General features: G+C 30.4%; 1 protein-coding gene across 5 annotated transcripts in view; it reads right to left on the reverse strand.

Annotated features, from left to right (window-relative positions):
• The window catches only part of LOC129921451 (uncharacterized), a 144,556-nt gene that overhangs the window by 61,982 nt on the left and 54,937 nt on the right, over positions 1 to 27,637 (reverse strand). For all 5 annotated transcript variants that reach the window (XR_008773526.1, XR_008773527.1, XM_056003282.1 and 2 more), the window contains exon 3: positions 794 to 864. Coding sequence is in view for 3 of the 5 variants with exons in the window: in XM_056003282.1 (XP_055859257.1) it covers positions 794 to 864 (71 nt within the window). In the remaining 2 variants the exon portion in view is untranslated. The remainder of the gene's footprint in view (positions 1 to 793; positions 865 to 27,637) is intronic.

Here is a 27,637-nt window from a genome sequence, read left to right on the forward strand (position 1 = left end):
GGCTCGTTAGAAGAGCACCATTTGACATTTGAACTGCATTTTGTGATGGATTCTACATACAACTTCTGACAGTTCGTTTATCATATTTACTGCGCTTATTTTCAGGCGAAAACATTCTATTATAATACTAATTTATTGTTTTTTATATTTTTGTATCATCAAATTTTGAGCTTTTTTAAGAGTGTCAGGACTCATCCAAATGATGGTTTCAAATCGATTGAAATTTGATTTAAAATTGATTGCATTTAAGATTAAGATTTTGTTTAATAGTAGGTAATATAAAATTAGTTACAAAAAAGGTTTAAATTCAAAATTGATCTTTAATTAGTTTTTAAAATTGCAACTTGCTTTCAAATTGATTGCAATGTTTTAAATTATTTTTTAAAAAAGATAGTTATCAATTAAATAAGTTTAGCTCAAGTTTCAATAAGTTGCAGTTCAAATAAGTTGCAAAACTGATTTCATGCAAGTTTTTCTGTGCAAGTTTTGTCATGCAAGTTTTTCGTGCAAGTTTTACCATGCAAGTAGCCCACTGTATTATATTTCTAATTTATATTTTAGTGTTTATTGTGAAGTAACTTGCACGTCACATGTACATTAACTTGCTTGCAGTTCAAAACTTTCAAGATTTTTTTTTTTTTTTGATTTGACAATCAAATAACTGACTTGACTTGACGCAAATAAGTATGAGTCTATTTCGACTTGTTTGTCAAAAACTTGCACGTCTTGCACGTGATATAGGTAAAACAAAATCCCTAAATGAACAAAATGTTAAATTAAAATTTCAACTTACTCTGTGTGGGTAAGCTAAATGCCATGTAACATTAAACTTTGATCCTGATAAAATTGACGTACGTATTGATCCTGAAATTAAAGAAAAAAATAAAAATTAATTAAAAATTCTTATATGGGCACTTTAACGGTTAAAAGTTAATTGAACAAAAAGTAGAGCAAATTTTATTTGCAATCATATGCAAGTTTATCATGACAACATTTTCTCACTTTACACACAAACACAATTACGCATCTTAGATTCAAATACCAGAGTAGAGTTTCGAGGAGATATATTATTATTATGGAGCTAGTTTAAAAATTTTATTATATAAGAAAAACCAGCTTGATCTTGAATTCTTTGAAAATTAAATACAGTCATTTTGTCATAGAACTATATAATCCATGATGGATCTCTTTGCGCCTCAGAAAGAGGTGTTTTCTTTCATGCGAGTTATCGAAACTAACAATCATAAAGAGGAGAATAACATTCAATGTCTGACCATGGAATTCAGTTCACATAACCGATTAATTAATATTTGTCTGTAATCAAATTGGAATTTTATAAAGGAGTGGCATCAAAAAAGGGGACAGAACGCTTTGGATTAAATAAATTGATATAAAGATGACATCTGTCAGATTTCTATAGGAATGTCATTTTGACAGATGATGCAAAAGCCATCTATCGCAAAATATGAGAACAAAATAAAAATTAGATTTGCAAACAAAAAAGGCTAAAATTCAATAACTTTTCCCCAAAAAAGTTGATCAAAAAATGCACTTAAAAGTGAAAGCTTTCACTTGACATGGCCAAAACAAGCAAGTTAGTATGTGTTTTGTGTTGTATGCATTTTTTGGATACATACAACATACTGGACCCAAGCAGCTAGACTTGTTAACTTGTAACATAAAAAAATGAAACCCAAACTTGATGGCAGCGCGTAAATCCAATGCCTATAAGTTATACCTTCTCGTATGATATACATCACGCACCTTCTTTGAGAGTCTCAAAGAGCTGTGTGAACACAGTGGGACAGAAGCACGTTTTGGCAGTGCGCATTTATTACGAAACGCACAGCAAAAGCAATTAGCATAACTTACAATTTCAGAGAAGTAAGTTTTTAAACTGGTCTGTCTTCTGCTGCGGTCTCCGACAAGAGATCCCAGCACAGTTTTATATTTTTTATGATATTTATTGTATAGCCTTTGGGTATTATAGAGGAAAAAGGAAACAGCACTTGCGTTGATCCATTGCAGCAAGATCATCTATTCAATTGGAATTTATGAAAACGCAAAAAAAAACAAAAAATTACCAAAAACATAAAAATATTTGGTCAAAAAAATTTTATAATTACATATTCGCGCAGATTGTTGGTTCGGAAGATGAGTATAAAAGATATATTATGTGACTTTTTCGTTGTTGTTGTTGGTATAATGCAGGCGGGAGAAGAGGAAGAAAACAATTTATGGCTACTTGTATAAAGCGATTATTTTTCAGGTAATCACTGTCGGAGCAGGTTGATGTTACAGGTTTATTTTTTATATTTATTTTTTGGGCATAAATCGAAAAAAGAAAGTTATTAAAAATTGTTATATGGGCATGGGCTTAGGGAAAGGAAAAGATCAAATTAAAAATTTTCCATCAGATCTCTCAAAAGTAATGTGTCTTTTACCTACATGGGAGTTAAAAGGTACATAGTTAAAAACTTTTAATTTCAAAATCGTGACTATAAAGCGATTACATAAAGAAGTGAAATAATGATATTGTATTGTCTTTTTTTTTTAATTCTAATTGGTCTAAATTATGTGAAATTTTAAACATCAAAATAAGATCTAACATAAATTATCAATTTTGGAGGCAAATGCATGAATGTTTGATCACGAAACCGAATTATTTAGTCTTCTTAAAATTTTTTAAGGGAGCGAAGAATTTTGTTCGTTGAAGTGGCCTATTCTCTAAAGTAATTAAACACATAACACTCAATGGAAATGGTAACGGAGTTACGAATAACAGAGTTACGCGCGACAGAGTTACGGCCGTCAAAGTTACGCGAAACCGAAGTTACGAAAAACTAGAGTTACGAATTCTGAAGTTATGTTAAGCTATGACATGTGATTTTTGGGTTGGCAACAATTGCAAGGAACGATATGGAATTATGGAAACATAAATAAGAGAATATCGATACGTAGGTGCAATATTAGTTGGACAAATAAGAAGTTAATTTCAATTATGTCCCCCAAACTTACATAAGTATACTTATGTTTTTTTTTCTATTTCAACGTTTTTGCGATCTTCTCACAAAAACAAAACCATATATGTATATCTATACATATCCAATCAAAATTTTACAAGATTAAATAATACCCATTTTTGCTTTACTCATTTAGTATCTCTTGTTTGTATTTCCATAATTCCATATCGTTCCTCGCAATTGTTGCCAACCCAAAAATCACATGTCATAGCTTAACATAACTTTAGAATTCGTAACTCTAGTTTTTCGTAACTTCGGTTTCGCGTAACTTTGACGCTCGTAACTCTGTCGCCCGTAACTCTGGTATTCGTAACTTTGTCGGTTTCCCCACTCAATGCCTTACACCAAGTTAATTTAATTTTTTACTGAGTATTTCTTGGAATTTCGTATGGGAATATAAGCAGACCTTTAAATATTACCGTAAAAATATACGCCTTGAAGTAGGAATATTATAAACTACAAGAAAGAAGCGAAGGAGAATAATAAGAATGTGTACCAGGAGCTGGAGGAAATCTCTACTCAGATTGCTGGTGATACGAAGCACGACAAAACATTAATAAGGACGCTATAAATAAAAACAAAAAAAAAACTGTCAAGAAAGAAGTCCAGTCAAAGTGTCACTTGACCTTGCGCCCAGGGACACTGACTTTTTTTTATATCGTAAATCGTTAGGGCCCTATCTAAAAAGCTTAAAATCATTTTCATCACCTGATCATTCTTTTTAGCGGAGTTATGAACAAAATTCTTTTTTTTTTTTTTTTGGATATTAAGGTTCTTCGCGAACATTTATTATGTTTTACAGGAAAAATTAAAAATACGTTGTGCCCTTTATAATATTTTCGGTCATTAAACTGTTTTGTTTTTAATTTAAAAATATTCTTAATACGATTTTAATGCTATTTTTTTGTTGTTTTAAGTAATTCAATTTTTTATCTGCTTGAGAACGCACTCCTATTTTGTTAACAATATAATACACGAAAAAACGGTAAAGTGAGTGATTACATTACAGGTTTTCTTGAAATGCCATTTATTAAAAAAAAAAAAATAGAGCTAACAGTAATTTTACAGGGTCTATTATGTTGAATTTAAATTCGCATAGAGGCTTAAAACTTTCTCAATAAATACAAGAAAATTGCATGTCTTTATCATTTTACTTATTAGATTTAAATTTCAATGTTTTCATACAAAATTTCAAAAAATACACATTATTGTTTGGAAAAATGAAAAATATTTTCTTCCTGCAAGTATTTATTATTTCCAATTTTGACATTTTTCTATAAATTCTTACAGTTTTACCGAATTTTTAAGCACAATAATTCAAAAGTACCTATTAATTATCGAAATTTTGTGGTTTTCTATATTCTAAGTAGGTGATTCACGTAACAAATCGAACGATTTAACGGGTCACTGTGGCGTATGCGCAACTTTTTTTTACTATAGAAAAGTGTAAAAAAAAAATAAAATTTTGATCACTGATTAATTGGTCACCTCTTTAAATTCTATGTGTATACAGAAAGCATGTATACTGTACAATGTATATGTTTGAATTTTTTCAAAAGCTTATCTAAATCTAAGATATAATTGCTTCAAAAATGGTTGAATTGAAAAACTTGTAATTTGAATTTACATTGTTGACGTTTTTGGTTTTAGCGTATTATTTTTAGCCACCTAATTTTAAAATTTAAACCAATATCCAAAATGTTGCCGATATTAGTCGATCCACTGATAGAAGATGATGAGTTGGTGGCAGGGTGCCAATTGTATTCTATACTATTAATATCCAAAAATGACAGAAGATACAAAGAGAATATTTTAACTAAGCGAGTGGATTTAATCAGAACTGCGTTTGCAATTTAAATATAGATTTTTAAGTAAACAACTACCTCAAAAATATTTCATTTGGAATTGTTACAGTGAAAATCGAAAACAAAATCTTATTTCGAGAATGTCTTGTTAGACCAGGGTCGATCATTTTTGAAACCAAAAAAAATCATAGTAGAATGAAACACATTGGAAAAGGAGGTGAATATGATGAAAACTAAAGGAAAAATAAATTACGGGCGAGCCGAGTTCGGGAAGTGGGTGGGTTGAGTTTTTAATGGTAAAAAATGGTATATCTCGATTTCCGGAAAAACTACAAGTCCTATAGAAAAAAGTTGTATGGCAAAGTTGTAGGTAATAAAAAGATCTACAATTTTTGTATAAACAATTTTTTCACATAACCTCAAAATTTATGTGAAAAATTCCAAAAACCGAGTTTTTGGTTTTTTATTTTTATCTTTTTCAAAAACAAAATTTTTTCTACGAAATTTGGTGAAAACTTACCTTATTATGTCCCAAATACACTGTTATTTATTTGATTGAAAATATTAATTTGCTTACCTTATTTTGACTGAATACCAAAAAACACCCTAATTTTCAATCGAAAATTCACGTGTCAAAATATCAGCTTTTTTCAAAAAGTTGGTGGGCATTTTGTTCGTTAAAATGTCTATTTTCCGATGGTGTAAAAAAAAATTACATTAGTATACTATAGAACATGTTCTCGTAAAATGCAAAAAATGAAAAAAGCTTGAATTCGAATTTTTTTTTATCATTGTTTACAATTTTGGCCTATTTATTCAAATTTACACTTTAATTACTCAAAAAACGTAAGATTTATCAATGTTACATGAAATCTTACGTTTTTTGAGTAAATTTGAGTGTAAATTTGAATAAATAGGCCACAATTGTAAATAATGATAAAAAAAAATTTTTCGAATTCAAGTTTTTTCTTTTTCTGCATTTTACGAGAACATGTTCTGTAGTATACTAATGTAAATTTTTTCTTACACCATCAGAAAATAGACATTTTAACGAACGAAATTCCCACCAACTTTTTGAAAAAAGCTGATATTTTGACACGTGAATTCTCGATTGAAAATTAGGGTGTTTTTTTTGTATTATGTAAGTCAAAATAAGGTAAGCAAATTAATATTTTCAATCAAATAAATAACAGTGTATTTGGGACATAATAAGGTAAGTTTTCACCAAATTTCGTAGAAAAAATTTTGTTTTTGAAAAAGATAAAAATAAAAAACCAAAAACTCGGTTTTTTGAATTTTTTGAATTTTTTTGAATTTTTCACATAAATTTTGAGGTTATGTGAAAAAATTGTTGATACAAAAGTTGTAGATCTTATTATTACCTACAACTTTGCCACACAACTTTTTTCTATAGGACTTGTAGTTTTGCCGGAAATCGAGATATACCATTTATTACCATTAAAAACTCAACCCATCCACTTCCCGAACTTGGTTCAACCGTAATTTATTTTTCCTTTCATTTTTATCATATTCACCTCCTTTTCCAATGGGTTTCCTCCTACTATGATTTTTTTGTACTTTTTAATATTTTTGAAGGCATCGGCACTGGTCTATGTACCATGATTAACAAGAAAAAAGCACCAATTCACAGTTTATGTAAATTTTAAAAAAAATCTAAAGCTCCCCTACATTTACTTTCACCAACATTCCTGAAGTAACCTATTGACAGTTCCTGAAATTATATAGCATAATAAATCATTTATTGCCATTTCACTAAGATCTGGAGTCGAATTACGGCATACTTTCGTTAAGGTATGTGTCCCTATCTTTTTCTACTAATTAAATAGAGACATAAAATAGTCAAAAAGTTAACGTATGATCGTAATCGTGTGCCGTGATTCGTTAAGTTTTAATTATGTTATGATAAACAGAAAAAGCAAAAACCATTTGCAAATGTTTCGTTTGATTAAAAAAAAAAACGTCATTGCGGGAACGCTTTCATATAAGAATTTTGACAAAAAATCAGTAGGTATCTAACAAAAACATACAAAAACTTTCACTGATTTTTTTTCATAAATATTCCTAAAACAATCGTTAGACCGTTTTTGTGGTTCTTATCTTATCTTATTTGTTTTGTTTTTGTTTTGCTTATAAATTGGGTGGTTAGAATCAAATAAATCGGCATGAAAATCAAATATTTTTGTTTTTAATTTATGAACTTTTCAAATATTTTCTGAATGCATTCGCAGTCAATAACCTTTAACCGAATTCGAATTCATGTTTTTTTTTTTATAATTGTTGCAGACAAGAGTGCAAGGTGCAACTGATAAAAAATTATTATGTAGAAATCGTAGAAAAATCTAAATAGCACTAAATTTTTTTTTTTGTTTTTTTATTTGAAAATTATTGTTGTTGCAAAATAATATCTTTATTATCAGAATTTTAAAAGAATATTTATTGCTTACCAATTTTTTGTACTATTTCGGTAAGCTTGTCATAAAAACATAAAATAATTTACTTGTTTTTATATTTGAATGAAATTATAAGAAGTCAATTATTTTGACAGGAAATTAAAGATAAGTACCCATAAGAAGTTTTATGAGCATTTCATAAAAGTACATATTTTTAGAACTAGTTTAACGACTATTTTTTAAAACGAGTAGCAACGATTTCTTATCTTTGAAATAGCTTATTGAATTTAATATTTATGGCCAACAATCAGTTTTAATTTGCCCATTTTTGGAGTGTTGATTAAGTCTTGTATTACATACTTTAGTGACCAATGTAGAGATCTTAATAAAGTCTTCATTCAAATTGTATTTAAATTTCAACCAACTCCCTTGAAATTCGATAGCAAAAATAACAATTTTTTTTTGATAAATGATGATAGATTATTAACTTTACGGAAGACTAACTTTACACCTTCAGGCTACTGGAAAATGAAGTCGTTAGTTGAGAAGCTGAGTAAGTCTCCACCTACCACAGATATATTATTAAATATTTTGATGGTCCCTAACAAGATTTCCATTATAAATTGCAAATTGTACTTTTTTAAAGGTGGATCGCGGAAGTTGTTATTTATATTCATATACATCCAAATTAAGTTTTAGCCATGGACAATTTAAAATTTGTAAGGAAAACTTTTTATATAGATTTTGACAATCAATGACAATTGATAGATTCTCTCCACTTTCAATCCAAAGAATCCATTGTATAAGGTACTTTTAAAGTTACAAGATTATTTAGTGTAACGCAAGTTTTTAATCTCAATGACATTTCACTATAACTCTCCACTTTTTCACTAATAACTCTCCACATTTTGACAGTTCTGGTGCAGAGAAAAATTAAACTCACAAAATCTTTGCTGGAATGTTGAACCTCTGAACATGAAAAGTCATAAAATCTCAAGATCGAGCCTTCGAAACACTTGACCATTTGGGTCGTTAATCAGCATTTCCAATCAATTGGTTAAGAAGTTGGCCGATTCAGTCAGTGGACTGAACTGACTGATGATGATGATGGGCTTTGAGTTGGGTTGCGAAAGCCAAAGGTGACCATAGCTAAGACTGAGTTTCTTTCACATTCACCCAATGCGACGACGAACGCAACTATCAATGGTTATAAAAGTTAAGCCAACCGAAGAGCGCGCACATTGCCCATAATATAATACTCATTTCATGTAACACAACACACAATAGAGTCACTGACTGCATTCTTGGTTTCGCTTCACTCGATTGGACACACAAGCACAACCGACACAACTTGGCCTACTTATATAAAGCTGGGCTCCTCTTTTCAATGCAATGGGTTTTGGTTCAAAAGGTTTTATTTTTCCTATAGATTGATTGGATTTTTGTGTTTATTGCTGTGTATTTGACGTTTGATTGGGTCCGCTTTTCAACAAAAAAATAAAAAAAAAAAGTAAACTGTATGGAGTTTTTGACTCAAGGTAATTATTATTAGGAAACGGCAGCAAAGTAAAAGATGGACAGTAAGCAAGCAAAGTGCGGAAATAAGTTATAAGAAGAGTAATTATGGCAATCAATTGTTAAAAAGATTTATTTCAGTGAGATATGGAAGATATGTATGAAGACATGCGAAAGTTCATTAGCTTAAACGAATTATATGGTTTCTTATAATGGGAAGAAGAAAAATTATCTGAAAGAGTTTTTCGTTTAATTAAAACAATTAATACATATTTCATTATAACACCGGCACACAAAAAAAAAAAAGTGTCATGAACCAGAAACCAGACCTATTTTTCTATATGTTTTTGGGCACGCTGAATCCGAATTTGAAGTCCGTTTGGCCCCATCACCCTCCAGTTTTGAGCTGTGAGTGCATTTCGTTTGAATTTTTATGACTTTTTTGGAGTTTTTTGCATTTTTCTCTAAACTGAAGGGTGACCGGGCAAAACGGACTTGAAAATCGGATTCAGCGGTCCCAAAAACATATAGAAAGATAGGTCTGCTTCCTGCTACATGAAACTTTTTGTTTTGTGTGCCGGGTATGACAGCGACATGTCGCGACAGTGCTAGCACACAAAAAAAAAAGTTGTATGAACCAGAAACCAGACCTATCTTTCTATATGTTTTTGGGACCGCTGAATCCGAATTTCAAGTCCGTTTTGCCCGGTCACCCTCCAGTTTTGAGAAAAGTGTAAAAAAGACCCCAAAAACTACCTTTTTATTACTCAAAACTGGAGGATGACAGGGCCAAACGGACTTGAAATTCGGATTCAGCGGTCCCAAAAACATATAGAAAGATAGGTCTGGTTTCTGGTTCATGACACTTTTTTTTTTTGTGTGCCGGTGTAGTCTTTGAACACCAACAACTTGTAATGCATGATTGGTATAGTTAGGTTATGGCCTTAATTTCAACTATGAAGATATTGAAAGTAAATAAATTGCACGACTGGGGCCGCACGTACTTGCTCTTGGTTAAAGTTACTCTAATGCTAAAGATATTTATTGAACAAAATAAGGGAAAATTTAAAATTTGAAATTTGTACGGAATTTCATAATAGGCTATTGATTATGTCGAAAAAACAGGGTAATAAGGAACTAGGACGTTCACGGGTTTTTATTGCAGGAATCGTTCAATGGGTTATAAAAGAAGATAAAACCGCGGAGTGCTATTAAATGAGAGGGTGGAAACTGAAGATAGGGGTGCAAAAGCCCCCTTTTTGGTTTTTTCAATATACCTCGTAAACCAAGCAATTAAATTTCCAGTTGGAATAATGTTTTTTAAAAATTGAAAAAAAAATTTCCATAAAAAAATATCAAAAAAATCGATTTTTTTGAGTTTTTTTGCTTTTTTAGTTGTACATTTTTTTTTGGGTTGAGATAGACATAAACATTGCTCCAAAGAAAAAAAGAAGATTGAATTTCCTTCAAAATGCTGTACTCACTAAATTTTTTCATTGAAAATTGACCGAAGTATGGTCATTTTAATCTATCTTTTTTTTGCATTTTTAGTTTTACTCAGTAAAACAGAAACATTTGAGGGGAAAGTACGATTACTTAAGCACCAAGAACTGATAATGAGATTTTGTAGAGGGGTTAAATACAATCATTGTTTACTATGGGAGGGAGGGTCAATGTCCCCCCGTTTTGGAGGGAGGGGCAATTTTCTGAAAAAAAATACTTAAAATTAAAAAAAATTATTAGAAAACAACGGCAGCACTTACAGTTTTGATTGATACTTTTTTCAAAAGCTAGAATTATAAACTTAATATTAATTTTAAAATGAAGTTATTTTAATCAATTCTTTTTGAAATAAACGAGTGATTCCGATAAAGAAAGTATTTTGTCTATTTTTCAATTTTCTCAAAAAGTAGAAGGCATAGGAACATTATGATTTTCATGATTTGATAAGAAATCAATTAAGGCAGTTTACTTTGTCGTATTGAAGTCCACAGTCTTTGTGAAAATTGTACTCAATGTGCTTTTTAAACATTTTTTTTACAAGTTTTGACTTTTAAATCGGGTATTTCAAAAAGAATTGATTAAAATAACTTCATTTTAAAATTAATATTAAGTTTATAATTCTAGCTTTTGAAAAAAGTATCAATCAAAACTGTAAGTGTTGCCGTTGTTTTTTAATAATTTTTTTTTAATTTTAAGTATTTTTTTTAGAAAATTGCCCCTCCCTCCAAAACGGGGGGACATTGACCCTCCCTCCCATAGTAAACAATGATTGTATTTAACCCCTCTCCAATTCATTCCAATTGGAAATTTAATTCTCTACAAAAAGTTGTATATACAATATATCAAAATTTTGCTTGGTTTACGAGGTATATTGAAAAAACCAAAAAGAGGGCTTTTGCACCCCTATCTTCAGTTTCCACCCTCTCATTTAATAGCACTCCGCGGTTTTATCTTCTTTTATAACCCATTGAACGATTCCTGCAATAAAAACCCGTGAACGTCTTAGTTCCTTTCTAAACTACATAATCAATAGCCTATAAGTGGGTGCAAAAAAAAATAAATAATTAAATACCGCTTTAAATGATCTCTTACAAAAAACTAAATATGCCATTTTATTACTTGTATAAAAAGATATTTTTAGAAAAAAAAAATTTCGAAAATCGTTGGAGCCGTTTTTTAAAAAAATAATTTTTTATACATATACAAAAAATTTTTAACATTTTTCAAAAAAAAGTTGGTATGCCATTTTGAAGAAATAATTAATTTACACATAAAAACTAAATTTCAAAATTTTTCATTGATCCGTTTTCAAAAAATTGATTTTTCAAAAAAAAATTTGGAAATATTTTTTAAAAATCCAAAAATGCGTTTTTTGAAAATTTTCTAAAATTTTAATATAACCTTTACTTAAATACTTTTCGTATAAAAATTTTCATTTAAATCGGGTTAATGTTGTATGAGATATTCAGAAACGAAAAAAACCGTTCTATGACAGGTACCGTTTATAACGGTACAAAAATTATTTTTTTATTTCAAAAGTTGGCTCTTATGTGTAATACTACACACACAAATTCAATATCGTCAGAGCCATTTTTGAAAAAAAATCAACTTTTCTATTTCCGTTATATGGCAGGTAACGTTAGTTTTGGTCATAAAAATAAAATTTCAATGTCCCCTCTAGGGAATCACCCAAAACTGCTAAATACCAAGTTTGAAGAAAATCACTTCACTCGTTTAGGCTGCAGCTCCAGATAGAGACAGACACACAGACAGACAGACAGACAGAATTGTCGGACCCACTTTTTTGGTATTCTCCATCATCGTAATGTCACGTAAAATTGTTATCTCGAGTTCGATTTTTTTTACGAATCCTAAACTTGCCCTATAGTACCTATATCACAAGTAAAAGTGTAAAAATAAAAAATGAATTTGAAAAGTTGACAAAATACCTTCACAAGCTTGAAAACACTATTTAAAGAGAGAAACCTTGCCAGTTAAACACATATCGAGTATTTCTCATCATTTTATGGCAATTTTATCCACACAAAACAATAAGGCACTTTAAGTCAAGATGATGCTTTTCTAAAATCCTATTTTCTTAAAATAATAAGACTTTTTATAAAAATAAATAGAATCTGCTGAAACACTGTTAAAATCAAAGTGAACTTCATTTTATTATTACTTCACAAAAAAAATACAAGCATATCTGCTAAGAATAAAGTGATTTCTTATTAATTTTATGTGCATTCTTATTGAAATTAAAAGATTAAACAAAAATAAATAGATCCACGTTAATTTAAAAAGATTCTTTTGATATTGAGAAAATGTATCTGCTTATTTGAAGACAGAATTCTTCTTGGTAAAAAAACCATTCAAAAATCCGCTTTATAACAGACTCCATTGTTTGTTTTTATCATGGTTTTTTTTTTCTCCGTGTCGACAGAGTTTATAGTTTTTAAAGACTGCTGCAAATACTTAAGCAATAGCAAGAATTTCCTGATTGGAATATTCTCAGACCACAAGCCGAGTCATGATTTCAAAAATAAAACATTCAGCAGTTCGTTCATCTACAAGAAAATGTGATTGACAAAAGGAACCCAAAAACTATTTGCGAACCATTGCCATTTAATGTCACGTTTGGGACAGATTCTCATGTCTAAGTTATAAGTTTTAATAGTTAAATTGTAGTTAACATTTATTTCTATTATAAGTGGATTTAAACCTTTATAAAATTCTGTAGTTGAGTCAATAATAAAGCTCACCGTGACACTGTTTTTGAAAAAAAAAAAAATTTCAATGAAAGAAAACTTAATTCGAAAGTTTATTTACTTAATTCTAATAACAACAATACTTTCAAGTTTGTTTATAAACAGATCTATCTCTAATCACTTGTATCAATAAAACATATTTACCTAGTAGTCTGAGTCATGACTCATGGTTAACTAAATAAAAAAGCAGTAAATAAAATCAACTAAACCCCAAAACAACATGAAAACAAAAAAAAAATATAACATTCAATTAAAAAAATTATTTAACCTCGACCGAAAGTAATCTCGCCATCTGTTTAAATTATAATTTTGTTCATGCAAATTCAAGAACGAACAAAATTAGCTTCCAGCTAAACTTCATCAGCAGCATTACAGTGAATCTAATTCTGATTGCACGGTCAAGACAACAAAACAACATTAGTCATAGATTCATCAATAGATTGACCATCGTCAGCATAATGACACAACTTCGATGATGAGCCATAAAATTGCTATATTGCGATAGTCCATCAATACAACATGTCTAATCGCTAAATGAAATCGAAAATATAAGTTTGCGGAAGTGAAAAGATAGACACTACTCAAAACATGGCGTTTCCAACAAATTTCTCAATATGGCTGTCCATTTATTATATTCGTATCTATCAAAGCCATGGGTTTTTAAGTTTTAGTAGGTACTTGAAATACTACCGGCTATTTAGAGTGAAACCAAGAGTATTTGCTGTCATTGTTTCGTCGCGTGGTCGATGTCCGCGTCTTCACCCATACCTGTCGTCATACTTTGGTGCAACAAAATTTCCTTCCATCACCCGTCCGTTCATCGTCATCGTTTTGCAACAATATTTCCACCATGAAGAGGGTTTTGGCTGTGGAACAACTATACTCCACCACTAAGCTAGTAACGTGAATGCAATAGCAAATGCGTAGGAAGTGTGTTATGACGATGCATATTGACTTGACTATCTTCGTATAGGTATAGCTAAAATGTGAAACGTAAAGTCTCATATCATTAACCTTAGCAAATTGCCATTTTTGTTGGCGAACAGGAAGTGTGCAGCGATGCAGTCCATATTGCAGTAGCCATTTCTAATTTCAGGTTAATTTTAGTTGGTTTGGTATTTTTAGTTTCACGCATCAATGATTTGAACAAAAACAAAAAAAAAAAATAATGTTAGCCTCAATGCGGTTTTGAGATGCTGCACATAGCAATATTATAAAGTTATTTCGAGTTACGTCAATAACGGACTAAATAGAGCAGTTATACCTACATATTGAACTACTTCAATGCATTTTTGTATGCATAAAGCCAATAAAGGTTTTTTGTTGGCATTTCTTTAACGGTATAGAGAAGTTAAATCAACTAGAAAGCTTGCTAAATTTGATTAGGTACTTGAAATGGTGTTGAAGTATTTGTCTAAATTAGGTACATATTGAAAATCGATAATAAATACCAGGAACATAAGAAATTCGGTTAATGGTTAAACTAGCAGAAGAATTTCTAGAGAAAAAGTTTGAAAAGCTAGCAATTTAACTTCACAATATAAACGATGACTGAAAGAGTCAGTTAAACAAATCTGGTTCTTCCTTTGTTCAAGGTTTAAATTCACCGATTTCGGTGATTTAGCTATGGTTTAGCTCTGGTTCAGCTATTCGATCACTTACTCGGCTATTTTAACATATGAAACTAGAACTAAAGCTCCTTTTTTAAATACAAAAAAAGTGTGTTAAATAAATTAGGCTGACCTTGTTTTGATTACTATTTCAAGCTGCAGGGTCATGCAGCACAAAGCGTTTAAAATCAAAGTTTAAACTCAAACAGTCACTCTGGCGTGTGTGTAACTTTCTTACATTTTTTTTTTATTGTCGAATACTGAAATCAGTTTAGCTTTGTGGACCATTTTCTAACTAGATTTAAATAGCTCTTCCTTGTTACACCTTTCAGGGGATAAGGTCATTGTTTAAGAGAATATATACATAGTTACAAAATGATTTATGGGTAATTCTATGAAAAAGTGGACACGAAATGTGAAATGCAGGCTTTTTTACTTTTTCCAATATCAAATCACAATTTACAAACGGCAACTCTTTATGCAAGTTGCAACAAAAAATTCTTTATTATATACCCTTCTGGCTAGAAATTCAATTCATGGATAATTTTTATATAATATAATAATTTATCGAAATAGTACATCATATTTCTAATAAATGGCAAAAACTGTTTTAAATTGGGATTTAATTTTAAAAATTCGGCTTTTTTTTGAAAATAAGCAAATTTGTGTAAAAACAACGAAATTCAAAAAAAAATAATTTTTCATGATGGGAAACCGCATGTCATAGCTTGTCATAGCTTAACATAACTTTAGAATTTGTAACTCTAGTTTTTCGTAACTTCGGTTTCGCGTAACTTTGACGGCCGTAACTCTGTCGCGCGTAACTCTGTTATTCGTAACTCCGTTACCATTTCTTTTGTTTGCACTTTTATACAAAAATAAATTATTTAAATTAATTTTTTTACTCCGTAAATTTCGAAATACCTACATAAGTAAATAATGAAGATATTGAATTTAAACAAAAATACGTGTTTTATAATAGTAAAAGGCAAGTGGATTGATACTATTAATTTTAAAATTTATGATCTTGGGTTACCTACAAGGGATTAAAGCATAACCTTGGCAACTATAGAAGAATTCCACATAAATATGATGGAAAAACAAGACCACCGAAAAAAAAAGTGAATCTAATGGTGACGATGACAATAGCCCCTCGTGATTGCTAAAATAAATTAACATTTAATTAAGCTTCGTTACAAAATATTTGATTTTAAAATTACTTTTATGAAAATAAATCTATTCTTTACTTTTGCAACCATAAATCGCAGGTAATATGAGTTACTAAATTAATGAAACGAGAGTTACCTATAAATATATTTGAAGTGAAAACTTCTTTAGTATCGTAGTGATTTGAAACAAGATGAAACGAAAAAGCGACACGAAAAATCAATTAATCATAACTTTTTTGTTTTAATAGATAGATGAATGAAATTTATACAGTAGATAGATAACACTGGTTAACAAAATTAAACTTTTTTTTTGTTGCCGAAACAAAAATATACTTTTCTGAAGGTTTTTGGTGTGCTGAATTCGAATGCAAAATCCATAAAAATTAATCAGCTCCCGTTTTTGAAATATTACCGTTAGAAAATGCAGCGCTTCGGACCTTATTCTTTTAAATATGGAAAATTGTTTGAGCATCTTTAGTAACGGTTTTTATAAGAACTATTTACCACCTTTTTAAATCTGTTTAAATCTTTCCGATATCTTTTTTACTGCCCGAGATATAATCAGTTGTTTGGTATTTTTATAAATTTTATAACGTCATTATCTTCTTTATGATATATGAAGCCAAACCCACTGACTTCAGTTTAAGAAATCTCGGGCAATACAAAAGATATTGAAAAGATTTAAACAGGTATCGAAAGATGGAAAACAGTTCTTTATGAAACCGTTACTATATATGCTCAAACAATTTTCCTTATACAAAAGAATAAGGTCCGAAGAACTCAAAAAAAACGTTTTTTTTGCATTTTCTAACGGTAATATCTCAAAAACGGGAGCTGATTAGTTGTTTTCGACTTCGGATTCGAGTTCAGCACACCGAAAACCTTCAGCAAAGTATATTTTTGTTTCGGCAACAAAACCCTTGTAAACCAGTGTAATTAAATAAATTATGATTGTGCAAAATTTCAATTAATTTCACATTCAAAATTCTGAGATAACGGTAAAAAGATGTTCTTTTTCTAAACACGTTATATCTTTTGATCTAGAGCACATAACAAATTTATTTAACTTTAATACGCATGCTGATAATATTACCTTTCATTTAATATATCACACATAACGGTACGTGCTCTACAAGTTATATAATCTTTAATTGAAAAACTTGAAAAATACCTCAAAACTAATGTGAAGATTTGTTGCCGATGACCAGCCAGAAGTAGAGGAAGTACCGTAATCTCAGTTTGAAATTTCGACATGGTTGGCTTTAAAAAATTCTTACTTTTTTTGTAGGCATGGTAGAAATATGATTGAAGCGTCATATAAAAGGTGATAATAATAATTATATAAAATTTATTATGGGTTGTTTTTTAAAAAATGGATTTAATGGCGTTAGAAGAGAAAAGAGATTGATTGTTTGGCTTTTTTTATGAAAACTAAATGGGTTAAAAAAATTCTCTTTTCTCTTTTTGTAGATGTTGTATAGACATGGTCGATATAAATATTTTGAGCTGAAACAATAAGCTTTCAGATGGTATAAAATTTATTGTAGGTTGTCATATAAAAAAAGTGATTGAGGAAAAAAAAGTTATATTTTTTCGATTTTTTTAAAAAGATTTTTAAGGTTTCACTTCTATTACACATGATTTTTTTTTCTTAGTTCTGTCACTAATTTTAAATGCTTGACTTTTGTATATATGATAACTTCATTAAAAATGAATTAAGATTCTAAGTTTTACAGAAAAACTTCAAAATATCGGATTCTTAAAATTCGTGTCCGATTTATGTAATGTGAGTTACCTACATACTTTTATTTATGTAACGTGAGTGACCATGGAATTGCCCTTAATATTAAACCACTTTTAAGAGTATTGCAATCCACATGACTACACCAATGTTCTATTTGCTGAATGTTTTATTTTGTTTATCTATGTTACTATCAAAGTTAGGCTAGTTATGAACTTAAATGTTTAAAGGTTTTTTAATAAGTTTTATTAAAATCTCTTGGTATTTTAAAATAAATCCTATCTACCTCAAATTCTATTTGCAAAGATTGCTTTCAATTTCATATCAATAACAAATATGAATCAAAAATCTTTTTAATCATTCACTTTTTTCCTTGCAATATAAACCTTTTATACAACCTTGAAAAAAAAAAAAACAAATCTTTTTATAGAATAAAAATACAACTTTAAAATAAATCTTCAAGGTCATTTAATTAATTGTTCTTCAAAGAAGACGAAACTTCAATTAATCATTTTCTTAATTGTATAGCAACATATTGCATTGCATTCTGCATGGGTTATTTTATTGCTATGAAAAATACTTCAACTGTGACAAATGGCCATCAATAAAAGTGAATATAATAATTTTTTTAAACGGGTGTCGAAAGTTAATTCACAGTTAATTAATTGCCCTTTGATTTTTTTTTCAAGCTGTGACTAAATAAAGAACGAAGAAGAGAGACAAACGCAAATGAAAGGTTGAAGAAAAAAATCGAACCGAATGACTGTTTTGCTTTGTTTAAAAAAAAAATTCTGTACAAATTTACAAGAATGTATTTTGTAAATTTTATTAAATTGTCATAATATACTTTTTATAATTTCGAAGCGTCATTTTTTCGAACTTAAATGTCAAAATGTTCATTAAAGAAAACAAAAACTGACAGTTCTAATTCTTCTGTTTCCACCTCAATAAATTTTACTCCATTAATACCTACATAATAAATTTCTGTTTAACATTTTGACGATGTAGGTAAATTTTTTTTTTGTATCGAGGAAATAGGTAACTGCATATTTTCAAATTCAGCGTTGTGGTTCAAGTTTTTTTTCTGCTTCTTGTTGTTTTGTTAACTAAATAAACACATAACTTTTTTTTAACTGACTGACAGAAGAGACCGGTAGATGAGTAATGGCTCGAGGAAATCACGTAGACAATCGGGCAGTGCATTGAATCAACTTACAATATTGCGTAACCAAAACTGCAAAACAAAAAAAAAATACACAACAAACATACAAAAATATGCACATTGCAAAGAAAAACTAAATTAAAATGCAAACACAAAAAAAAAAAAAAAAATGGGAGGTGGGAAAATGGAAAATCAGAGATGGTGAAATAAGACCTCAGAAGAAAGTGTTGAAATCCAGTTCAACACATTTCAGGTCAATGCAGTAGCGCGAATAATTTTTTTTCCATTTGAGCTTTGTGAGGACAGACAAATGCAGTTCAGTAGAAGAGTATTGTTTTGATTGTTAACATTTTTTGCTTCATTTTTTTTTTGGTTTAGTTTTTATTTCAATTTTAATTAGCTTTTCCAATTGTGAGAGAAAAGTAAGAAGCTAATTTGGATTCTTCTCTTTGTTTTGGTCAAAAATAAGTAATTGTGTGAAGTTTGTTGCTTTAACATTATTTTTGTATTGTCTTTAATGCTTATCGACCACACATCAAATTGTGTTTAAACCTTAAAAGGAAAAAAATCGATTGTCTTATTGATAAATCGGTTTTACATTTTCAAGGTCTCAAGCTTTAAAATAATGATCGATAACGAACATAATGTTCTCAAGTCTAAACAAAAAAGTACACAAGACTAAACACCTTCTCATCATTGAACAATTTAAATAACTTTTCAGTGAGTGTAGATACATCACCAAACGTGACTCCTGCACATCAATTGCTAAACAATAACCTTCAAATCAATAATAATAAAAAAATCTTATCCATCATGATGAATAATTACAAAATACAGAAAAAAAAAAAACAAAAGCCAATTGATGTAAAAACATCCTCAACACGACAATTACTCAACCACGCCATCTGGCTTCGCCAATGGTGATTATAATTTTTTTTTTCTTCTTCTTCATAATGAACAATAAAATCACTTTGTGAACTAAAGATGGAAGAAAAAAAAAACTTAATCTAAAAGTGTGCTTATGGTTTTGAAATATTTCTAAAAAACACCCACGCAACATGTTGCCGCAACAACAAACAACAGATTCACCAAAACAATATTGAAGATAGCGACAAAGAAACAAAAAACAACAAAAAGATGGCAACAATACCAATCATCTTGTGCGCATAGTTCACATCCAAGAGTGGGCAATTTACCATAACAAAACGCGAAGAAAACCGCACCTCTTTATGCAAATTGCTTTCGATGAATGCAATCTATCTTTAGCTACATTAACCACACACACAATACCACTAATTTGGCTCGTTCTTAACGGCCTTAAAACTAATGTTTAATTTGTTGATGATGGCTTAAGTGGGACTCACACGTGTGTGTGAATCAGAGAATGTTTATAAAGAATTGTGGTAACATTTTAAAAGTTAAATTAAATAATTTTGACGTTTATTTGACAGATTAGTATTGTTCTTTTTGACAGCTGGTCAATTACAACTTATAATAGGTTTAAGGATTGTTAAAAAACTTTCGAAAAAGAAATAGGTTGAAAGGTTAAATTTTCTAAAGATCGAAAAAATTCATTTGAAAAAGTAAATAATATATTTGCCAAAAATTATGTTAACGTTTATATTTAATATTTGATTGCTTGTATGGTTTTTTTTTTTTAATATTCATGTCAATGGAACTGATTTTTGTTCCCTGAAGAATAATCGATATTTTGTGAGTTTTTTCGATTTTACTACGTACTGCTCATAACTTATGAGCCTTGTAGAATTGTCGCCATGTCACCTTGTCGCTTTGTCGCCATGTCGATTGTCATCTTGTCGCCTTTTCGCCATGTCGCCTTGTCGTGATGTCGCCTTGTCGCCTTGTCGCCTTGTCGCAATGTCGCCATGTCGAATTGTCCAAATGTCACCTCGTCGCCATGTCGATTGTCATCTTGTCGCCATGTCGCCTTGTCGTGATGTCGCCTTGTCGCCTTGTCGCAATGTCGCCATGTCGAATTGTCCAAATGCCACCTTGTCACCATGTCGCCTTGTCGCCATGTCACCTTGTTGCCTTACCGCCTTATCGCCGTGTCGCCTTGTCGTCATATCGCCGTGTTTTTTTTAAGTATACGTACAAAAATTACGTTTATTGTATTTTCGTTTTTTAATACAACTTAAGTAAATTTACAAAGACTACCTTTGACAATCGATTCAGCTTTTGAGACATTGTTATAAGAAAGAACGTTAACCGTATTTTAGTACTCTGAGTGAAACGAAAGTAAAAGAAAAAATTTTGAAGCTTTTTACAAACGTTCTGGTGCGTTTATTTGACTATTGAAAAATTGGCCCTAAATCAACAAAAATATGTTTAAAAAAATGTTACACATACACCACAGTGAACTTTTAAGTTCATAAAGTATTAATAAACAAAATGAGAAAATTTCTATAACTTATTGCAAATTGAAAAAATTGGGAACGTTGTATCGGAAACAAATTCATGTTGCATAGCACAAACAAAAATACAGTTTCATTCAATCACATCCTCACAGTCATGCTCAATGAAACCTTGGCATGGGGATATAAAACCTTTGAAAAACTTATCAAATATAACGCAAAATGTACCTATGTATGTAGTATATCAGACCATTAACCCATTGGACATGCAATTCAACAATAATATAATGAGCAATAATTACTTTCTTTCCAATAAAAATTTTATAATATATTGCAGAATTTTTGAATTCATTTCTCTGTCACGATCTTCAGACGGAAACAGTTTATGAACACCATACCGATACCAATTTTGTGTAGACCAAAAGCCGATATTTGGCTCAAGATGGTTTCAAGTTATTTGTTCATAAGTATTCCATTCCTCGATTTTCTGAAATGACCGTGACGATAACATTCAAACAATAATAACATTCACATTCATCATAGGCATTGTACAAGAAGAACTAAAAACATTTTAACATCATTAAATGTAGTTAGATGAGGCGACCTCTGGGAGCGTATCGGAATCTCGCTATTTAAAATCCCGTTTTTCGAAAATCCCGAAAAAAAGTTTTAAAATCCCGTCTTCTAAAATACCGATTTTTTAAAATCCCGTCCTCTGAAATCTCGCTTTCTCAAAAAAAAAAACCAAGATCATAAGAAACGGGATCACAAAAAGCGGAATTATAAAAAAGCGGGATTATCAAAAGCGGGATTTAAAAAAAAAACGGGAATTAAAAAAAGCGGGGATATCGAACCCAACCGAGGTTGAAATTTTCATCAAATGAAAGATAAATTCATATTGAAAATAAAATAATAGAGTTGCCACTTTTAAAATGATAAATTTTTTGTGGCAACCCTAGTTCCAAAACAAATTTACTACATTAAAGTGTATATGTATTTGAATTCATTTTAGCTGTCAACTCTATAAAATATCATCATTTTGATTGAAAAACTGAGTAGGGTTGCCTTGTGTTTGATCAATAAGCGATATTTTTTTTAAATGAAAATTAACTATACCTATATTTTAGCCTTGAGTTTATAAAAAAAAACATAAAAAAAAACAAACAAGATTTTTTGTGGTAATTTTTGTTTTTAATTAAATAGGGTTACCAACAGTTGTCGATATTAATTCTTTAAATTATTTTAATAATTTTTACTACTATCTAAGCCATTGACTTAATATATATGGACTGCTAGAAGCATATTCAGGTTGGTTCCACTTCTTTCTTCGCGATACTAGCGCCCTAAAAAAAAGCGGAGAATAAGTGCAACATTTTTGACGAAGTGCGAAAGGAACAAATATAGAAAAACAGAGAAAGCACTACCTTTTAACGACAGATGTCATTCACTAAAAGTTTCCTCTTTTCGCCGTCTAAGGTTATACCGCTAGTAGAGCTAGAAAGATGTGGAATCATTTTTTTTTCAGTTTTTGTATGGAAAAGTCAAACGACTAGCAGTCCATATATAGTAGGTCAATGATCTAAGCTTTTGTTTGTCATTTTAATTTCATTCTTGTCAAATTGGCGAAAAAAAAAAGTGAAAAGGGTTGCCACATAAAAGTACCATATTTTTATATTTGATGAGAATTTTATCATCTAACTTTATGAGCTAACTAGACACTGACTACTTGGACCAATGCGTTTTTGACTTTATTTGTGAATAAATGTTTTTACTGACCAATAAATATTCATAAATTTAATCGCACCACTTTACCCATCTTCAATTTTATCAATGGTCAATTTAGATAAGGGTAAGTGCCTAAAAACACTAATTCCATTAAAATAAAGAACTAACCTTTTTTATGTCTAAAATCAAACAGAACTATTTTTTAGACATCAACTGACAGTTGAACAAATTGTCAAAACCATTAATGTACACAACAATAATTCGCTTTCCAATAAACGGTTCTTTAGAATTCTTCATTGTCATCAAGGTCGTTTGCAATATACCAGTTCTTCGATCTCAAAACATTGTTTGTAACCTCGAGAGTAGATCGTAATTATACTTGCCTACCAGGTTTTTTTTTTTTTGTTCGCTCGTTAAAGAGACATCTTCTAAACAACTCTTCCACAAGGTTATGTGTGTTTGAAAGAAAAAACAACAACAAAGTATCTACAAAAAAAACCTCCAATTCACGATTATTAGATTAAAAAGTGAGATTCTGTTATGTTATGAGAAATACCAAAACACCACACACAGGGTGATCTGTGATGTTGCAAAGAAACAGAATGATACGATATGATGTTGCAGTGTTATGATGCCTTACTTGGTAATTGAACGTGGAACGTGTTAATACCGAAAGTGAAAATGACACTTTTTTAGGTTTTAAGTTTTTATTTTTTATTTTATGGTCATCATAAACCTGAGATGGCTTTCTTTTCTTTTTTTTTGCATCAATTTTTGTTCAGTTTCTCTGATGTCGTATCTCTATCTCGTATTGCCGATCTTCCGCAAAAACGAATGCAATATCTGAGGACAGAGATTAAACAATTATTTATTTTATTTTTTTATTATTTTATTATGGCTGCCCTGTCTAAACGTCAAATGAGATTTCTGTTGACAGTTGACATATAACTACACCAACATTTACCATTATGGTCATTATGGTTCATAGTTGTGGTCATAATGAGACGTTGTTGCAAGTACCCAGGCGCATCATAAATGTGTCGATGAAAGTGTCGATTTAATAAGTCTACAAACATAGGTACATAGGTCTGGTGTAATTTGTATCTCAACAAAAACATACACAAAACAAAAATATATGTTGCAATGTTTAATGGTTGCTAAATCGTGGTGGCGCGCAAATGTTTGTCAGGCAGGCGGGAGAAGGTAAACACGCACATAATCGAATTGATATTGACAGCTGGGTGGAAAATCGTTTCACAAGATATGGTCAATAGGCTATAAGAGAGACAGAGGCAATAATGTGTGGTATGCTGCAGGTTTCAATACCTTAAGCCATAGCTTGAAGATATATATATATTTAATTCAAGGTGTCTGGTTGCGGTTGTTTGCTCTATAGCCAAGTGTTGGGTTGGGAAAGTCTCTTGGTTGGTTTATAAAGTAGGTGGAAAAATATTGTCTGTTTGTTGTGTTTAAATGTTTGTGATTGGCATCTTCAGGTGGCGTTGTGTAATGTCTAAGTTATTTTCTTCCTCATTCTCTTGCATTTAATGTTCATGTTTTATTGTATTATTTGCCTCTGACAATGAATAATTATTATATTTATTTGCATTAATATAAAGTAAAGATAAATATAAGCAAGGTAAATATATAATAAACACTCAAGTCTTGTAAATGACAGATGACACTTGTACATGTGTGGTGAATAAATTGAATACAAAAATCCGAAGAGCACACCTCTGTTTAGCATTTAGATTATAATTCTTAAAAAATAAATTACAAATTATAAATTCTAATGAAATGTGATTATAATCGAAAGTAAGGATAAATCACATAAAGACCCCCGAGAAGTTATCAGTAATAAATTTGAAATGCTAATTTATTCACCTTAGGCTATGGGGTAAAAAGAACATTTGGGACATTATTTGTTTGAAAAGAAAAAAACTGGTTAAAACCTGTTAAAGAACTTTGTCAAGAGGTGAAAGTAGAGAATATAGAAAAGGCCTAAATGTAGGTATTCTATTCAATAACCAATTTTGTGAAAATTTGGTTAAATAGCTTTGCTAGAATGAAAAGAAAATAATACATGAAATGTGAAAAAGAATTAGTAAGAAATTGTAACTTTTTTTGAAAGTGGGTGTGAAAACAACATTCATTCGATATTTGTGTGATCACTTGGTGATTTCTGTATTTGTATAAATAAACGCTACATAAACGTTAATAGACACTAAATTAAATCCTAATCTGTTGAATATTTTTAACTTTTTGAAATAATTGACTTATTTAAACCCTGATAGAGCAAACAAAATTTGTATTTATTAGGAACAAGTTTTTGAGTAAAGGATATATTTATCAACATAAAAAAGCAACAAAATGTATCAAAAATAAAACCAAAGTGGAGTTTCATACACATACTCAATCTTAAACTTTTGAACTTAGTCAAATTTGGAATTTTAGTCCGATTCAGTACCAAACTTTAAAAATGGCTCACTAGAGAAAGCACTATATAAAGGTTAAGTCTACACTGAGGGAAAAGCCACCATACAACAACGTAAAATCAATGAAAACATCTTTGATTTCACTACTATTTGGAATGATTTTGCGTTGAATATGAACATATTAAAATCAACGTGGAAAAAACGTTAATTTTTGATAATTTCGTATCTTAAGGTCACATAAATCAAAGTAGTTCATCTTTGAAACAATGACGTTTCAACTTCAATTTATTTTTTCCCTCAGTGTAAAGTAGTTAATAAGTTATAAAAGGCTTTAACATTTAGTATAATCTATCTCAAGGTCAAGTACCTACTTTTCATAAATATATAAAAAGGAATTATTTGTAGATGACGCAAAGTGTGTTTCTTACAGCAAAAATTCGGTCATCAGCTGAATTATTAATCCATTACTCAGAACATTGGTAATAGTCAGCTATAAAACAAAAATTCCATCAATTTTTTTTGTTAAAATTTTATAACTTAAAGGAGTGGTAGATTCAAAGGCAATCAATTTTCGCTACAAAAATTCAAATGAGAAACTTCAACTGAACGAACACGTGCGCGATTAACATCTCCATCTTGAACTTGTCAGAATTTACAAGCCGCTTAAACAACAAAATAAAATTATAAAAATGAAAAAAAAAAAAAAAAAAATACAACTAAAATCTCTGAATTAACAACACAATATTCTGCGCTGCTGCTTAAGTATTTCCCAACAACTGTCATAAATCTGCATCAATGCATTGCAGAAAATCCATAAATTCCGCAGCTCTTATAGCTAGGACACAGACTTGTTTCTATTGAACAAGACGCGGTAAATGTGTGGAAGTGAAAACACTGTATACAAGCTTGACATGTATATGAATAATGTTTGGCTATCTAAAAACCATGAACATTGCTTAAGCATTTCCACCATCTTGACTATATTTTGTAGCCGTGTTGAAAGCTTACCTATGAAGCTATATGAGTTGTTAAAAAGTATAACTAGGCATAGTAAAGTATTGATGTAAAAGAATGTCGTTTGGCAAGATTGTTGCCTTTCGGAGTTCGGAGCTGTAAGCTAACGGCCGTCAGGTGTGCATATTACGTCACAAGATCAATTCACAAAAACAAATCCGCAAGCATATTCAAGCCTCTATTTAGCCGTTGGCTATAGTTGCTCGTCGTTGTTGTACAGTGGGTCAAAAGCACCTTTCAAAGTGGAAGAAAATTATAACTTTTAAGTCGAACTTTTAACCCAGTTAATCATTCAATAAACTATTTATGTGTCATTTTGACTTTTAAAGGTCTAAACGGTCAACACATCGTCACTTTATTAGTTTTAATCGGTTGAATGGATGGTTTAAAGCTGGGTCTTGAGACCTCAATTGATCTCGACTAGCCTATTGGTCTATAATTTGTCAAACTTTTTAAACTACTTTGCCCCATTGTAGGGCCCCCAGATTAGCTTTGAAAATGATGAAATGTCGTCGCTTGTTTTGTGGTCGTCCGTCGTCGCCGTTGACTTGAAGCCTACACGGCTAGAGGGGGCCAACCGCATTTCGAAAACTGGTCAGTAAGTAGTTGTACAACATATTAACTACCGAAGACTGTGACGACGACGGACGAATCGAATACCAGTTCAAGGTAGTTAAATTAATTTGCATCTAAGCTTAGTAGCCGATTAGAGAGAGAGACATTGGGGGTAAGGTTTAGATTCAAAGATACACGAACTGTTACACGTAAGTGGCTTTAAAAAAAAAAACAACTGTGACTCATTAAATTCTGAGAGAGTCTTACTTTAGGATAACCTTAGCCCAATGTCATTAATCTAAAAATGGTATATCACATTGAATTAATGGTGTTGTTGTGTACCTAAGCTGATGTTTTGGAGAGAGAAGAACTCGTGGTGCTCCATTTTTGTTACTATTAATTAAGAAATAAATCCGTAAATGGGAAACTGCTTGGCTTATACGTAGACATTCAATCGAAATCATTAATAACTCTAATTAGATCAGTATTATAGATGATTATGGTGTTACATCCGTTTTTTTTTGTACGTCCAAATCTCTGGAGAAAAACAACAACAATCTTTTAATGACTTTATATTAAAGTAAAGGAACGACTTTACCAGCTTGTGCAATTGTAAGTTACTAACTATCTTGATGAAAATAGACTCGTTAATTATTATTGGCACTTAGGTATAGGTATCGCTATCGATAATGTTGTTAAAAAAAAACACACATGCGCGGTTTGTTTAGCAACGTAATTACATCTCGGTCCGCTCTCAATGAATTCATTTCAACTATTTGAAGTGTTTAAATGTATCTATATCTGATCAGGAAAAGCAAAAACAAGC

The sequence above is a fragment of the Episyrphus balteatus genome, chromosome 1 (genome assembly GCF_945859705.1).
Source record: "Episyrphus balteatus chromosome 1, idEpiBalt1.1, whole genome shotgun sequence".
NCBI lineage: Eukaryota > Metazoa > Arthropoda > Insecta > Diptera > Syrphidae > Episyrphus > Episyrphus balteatus.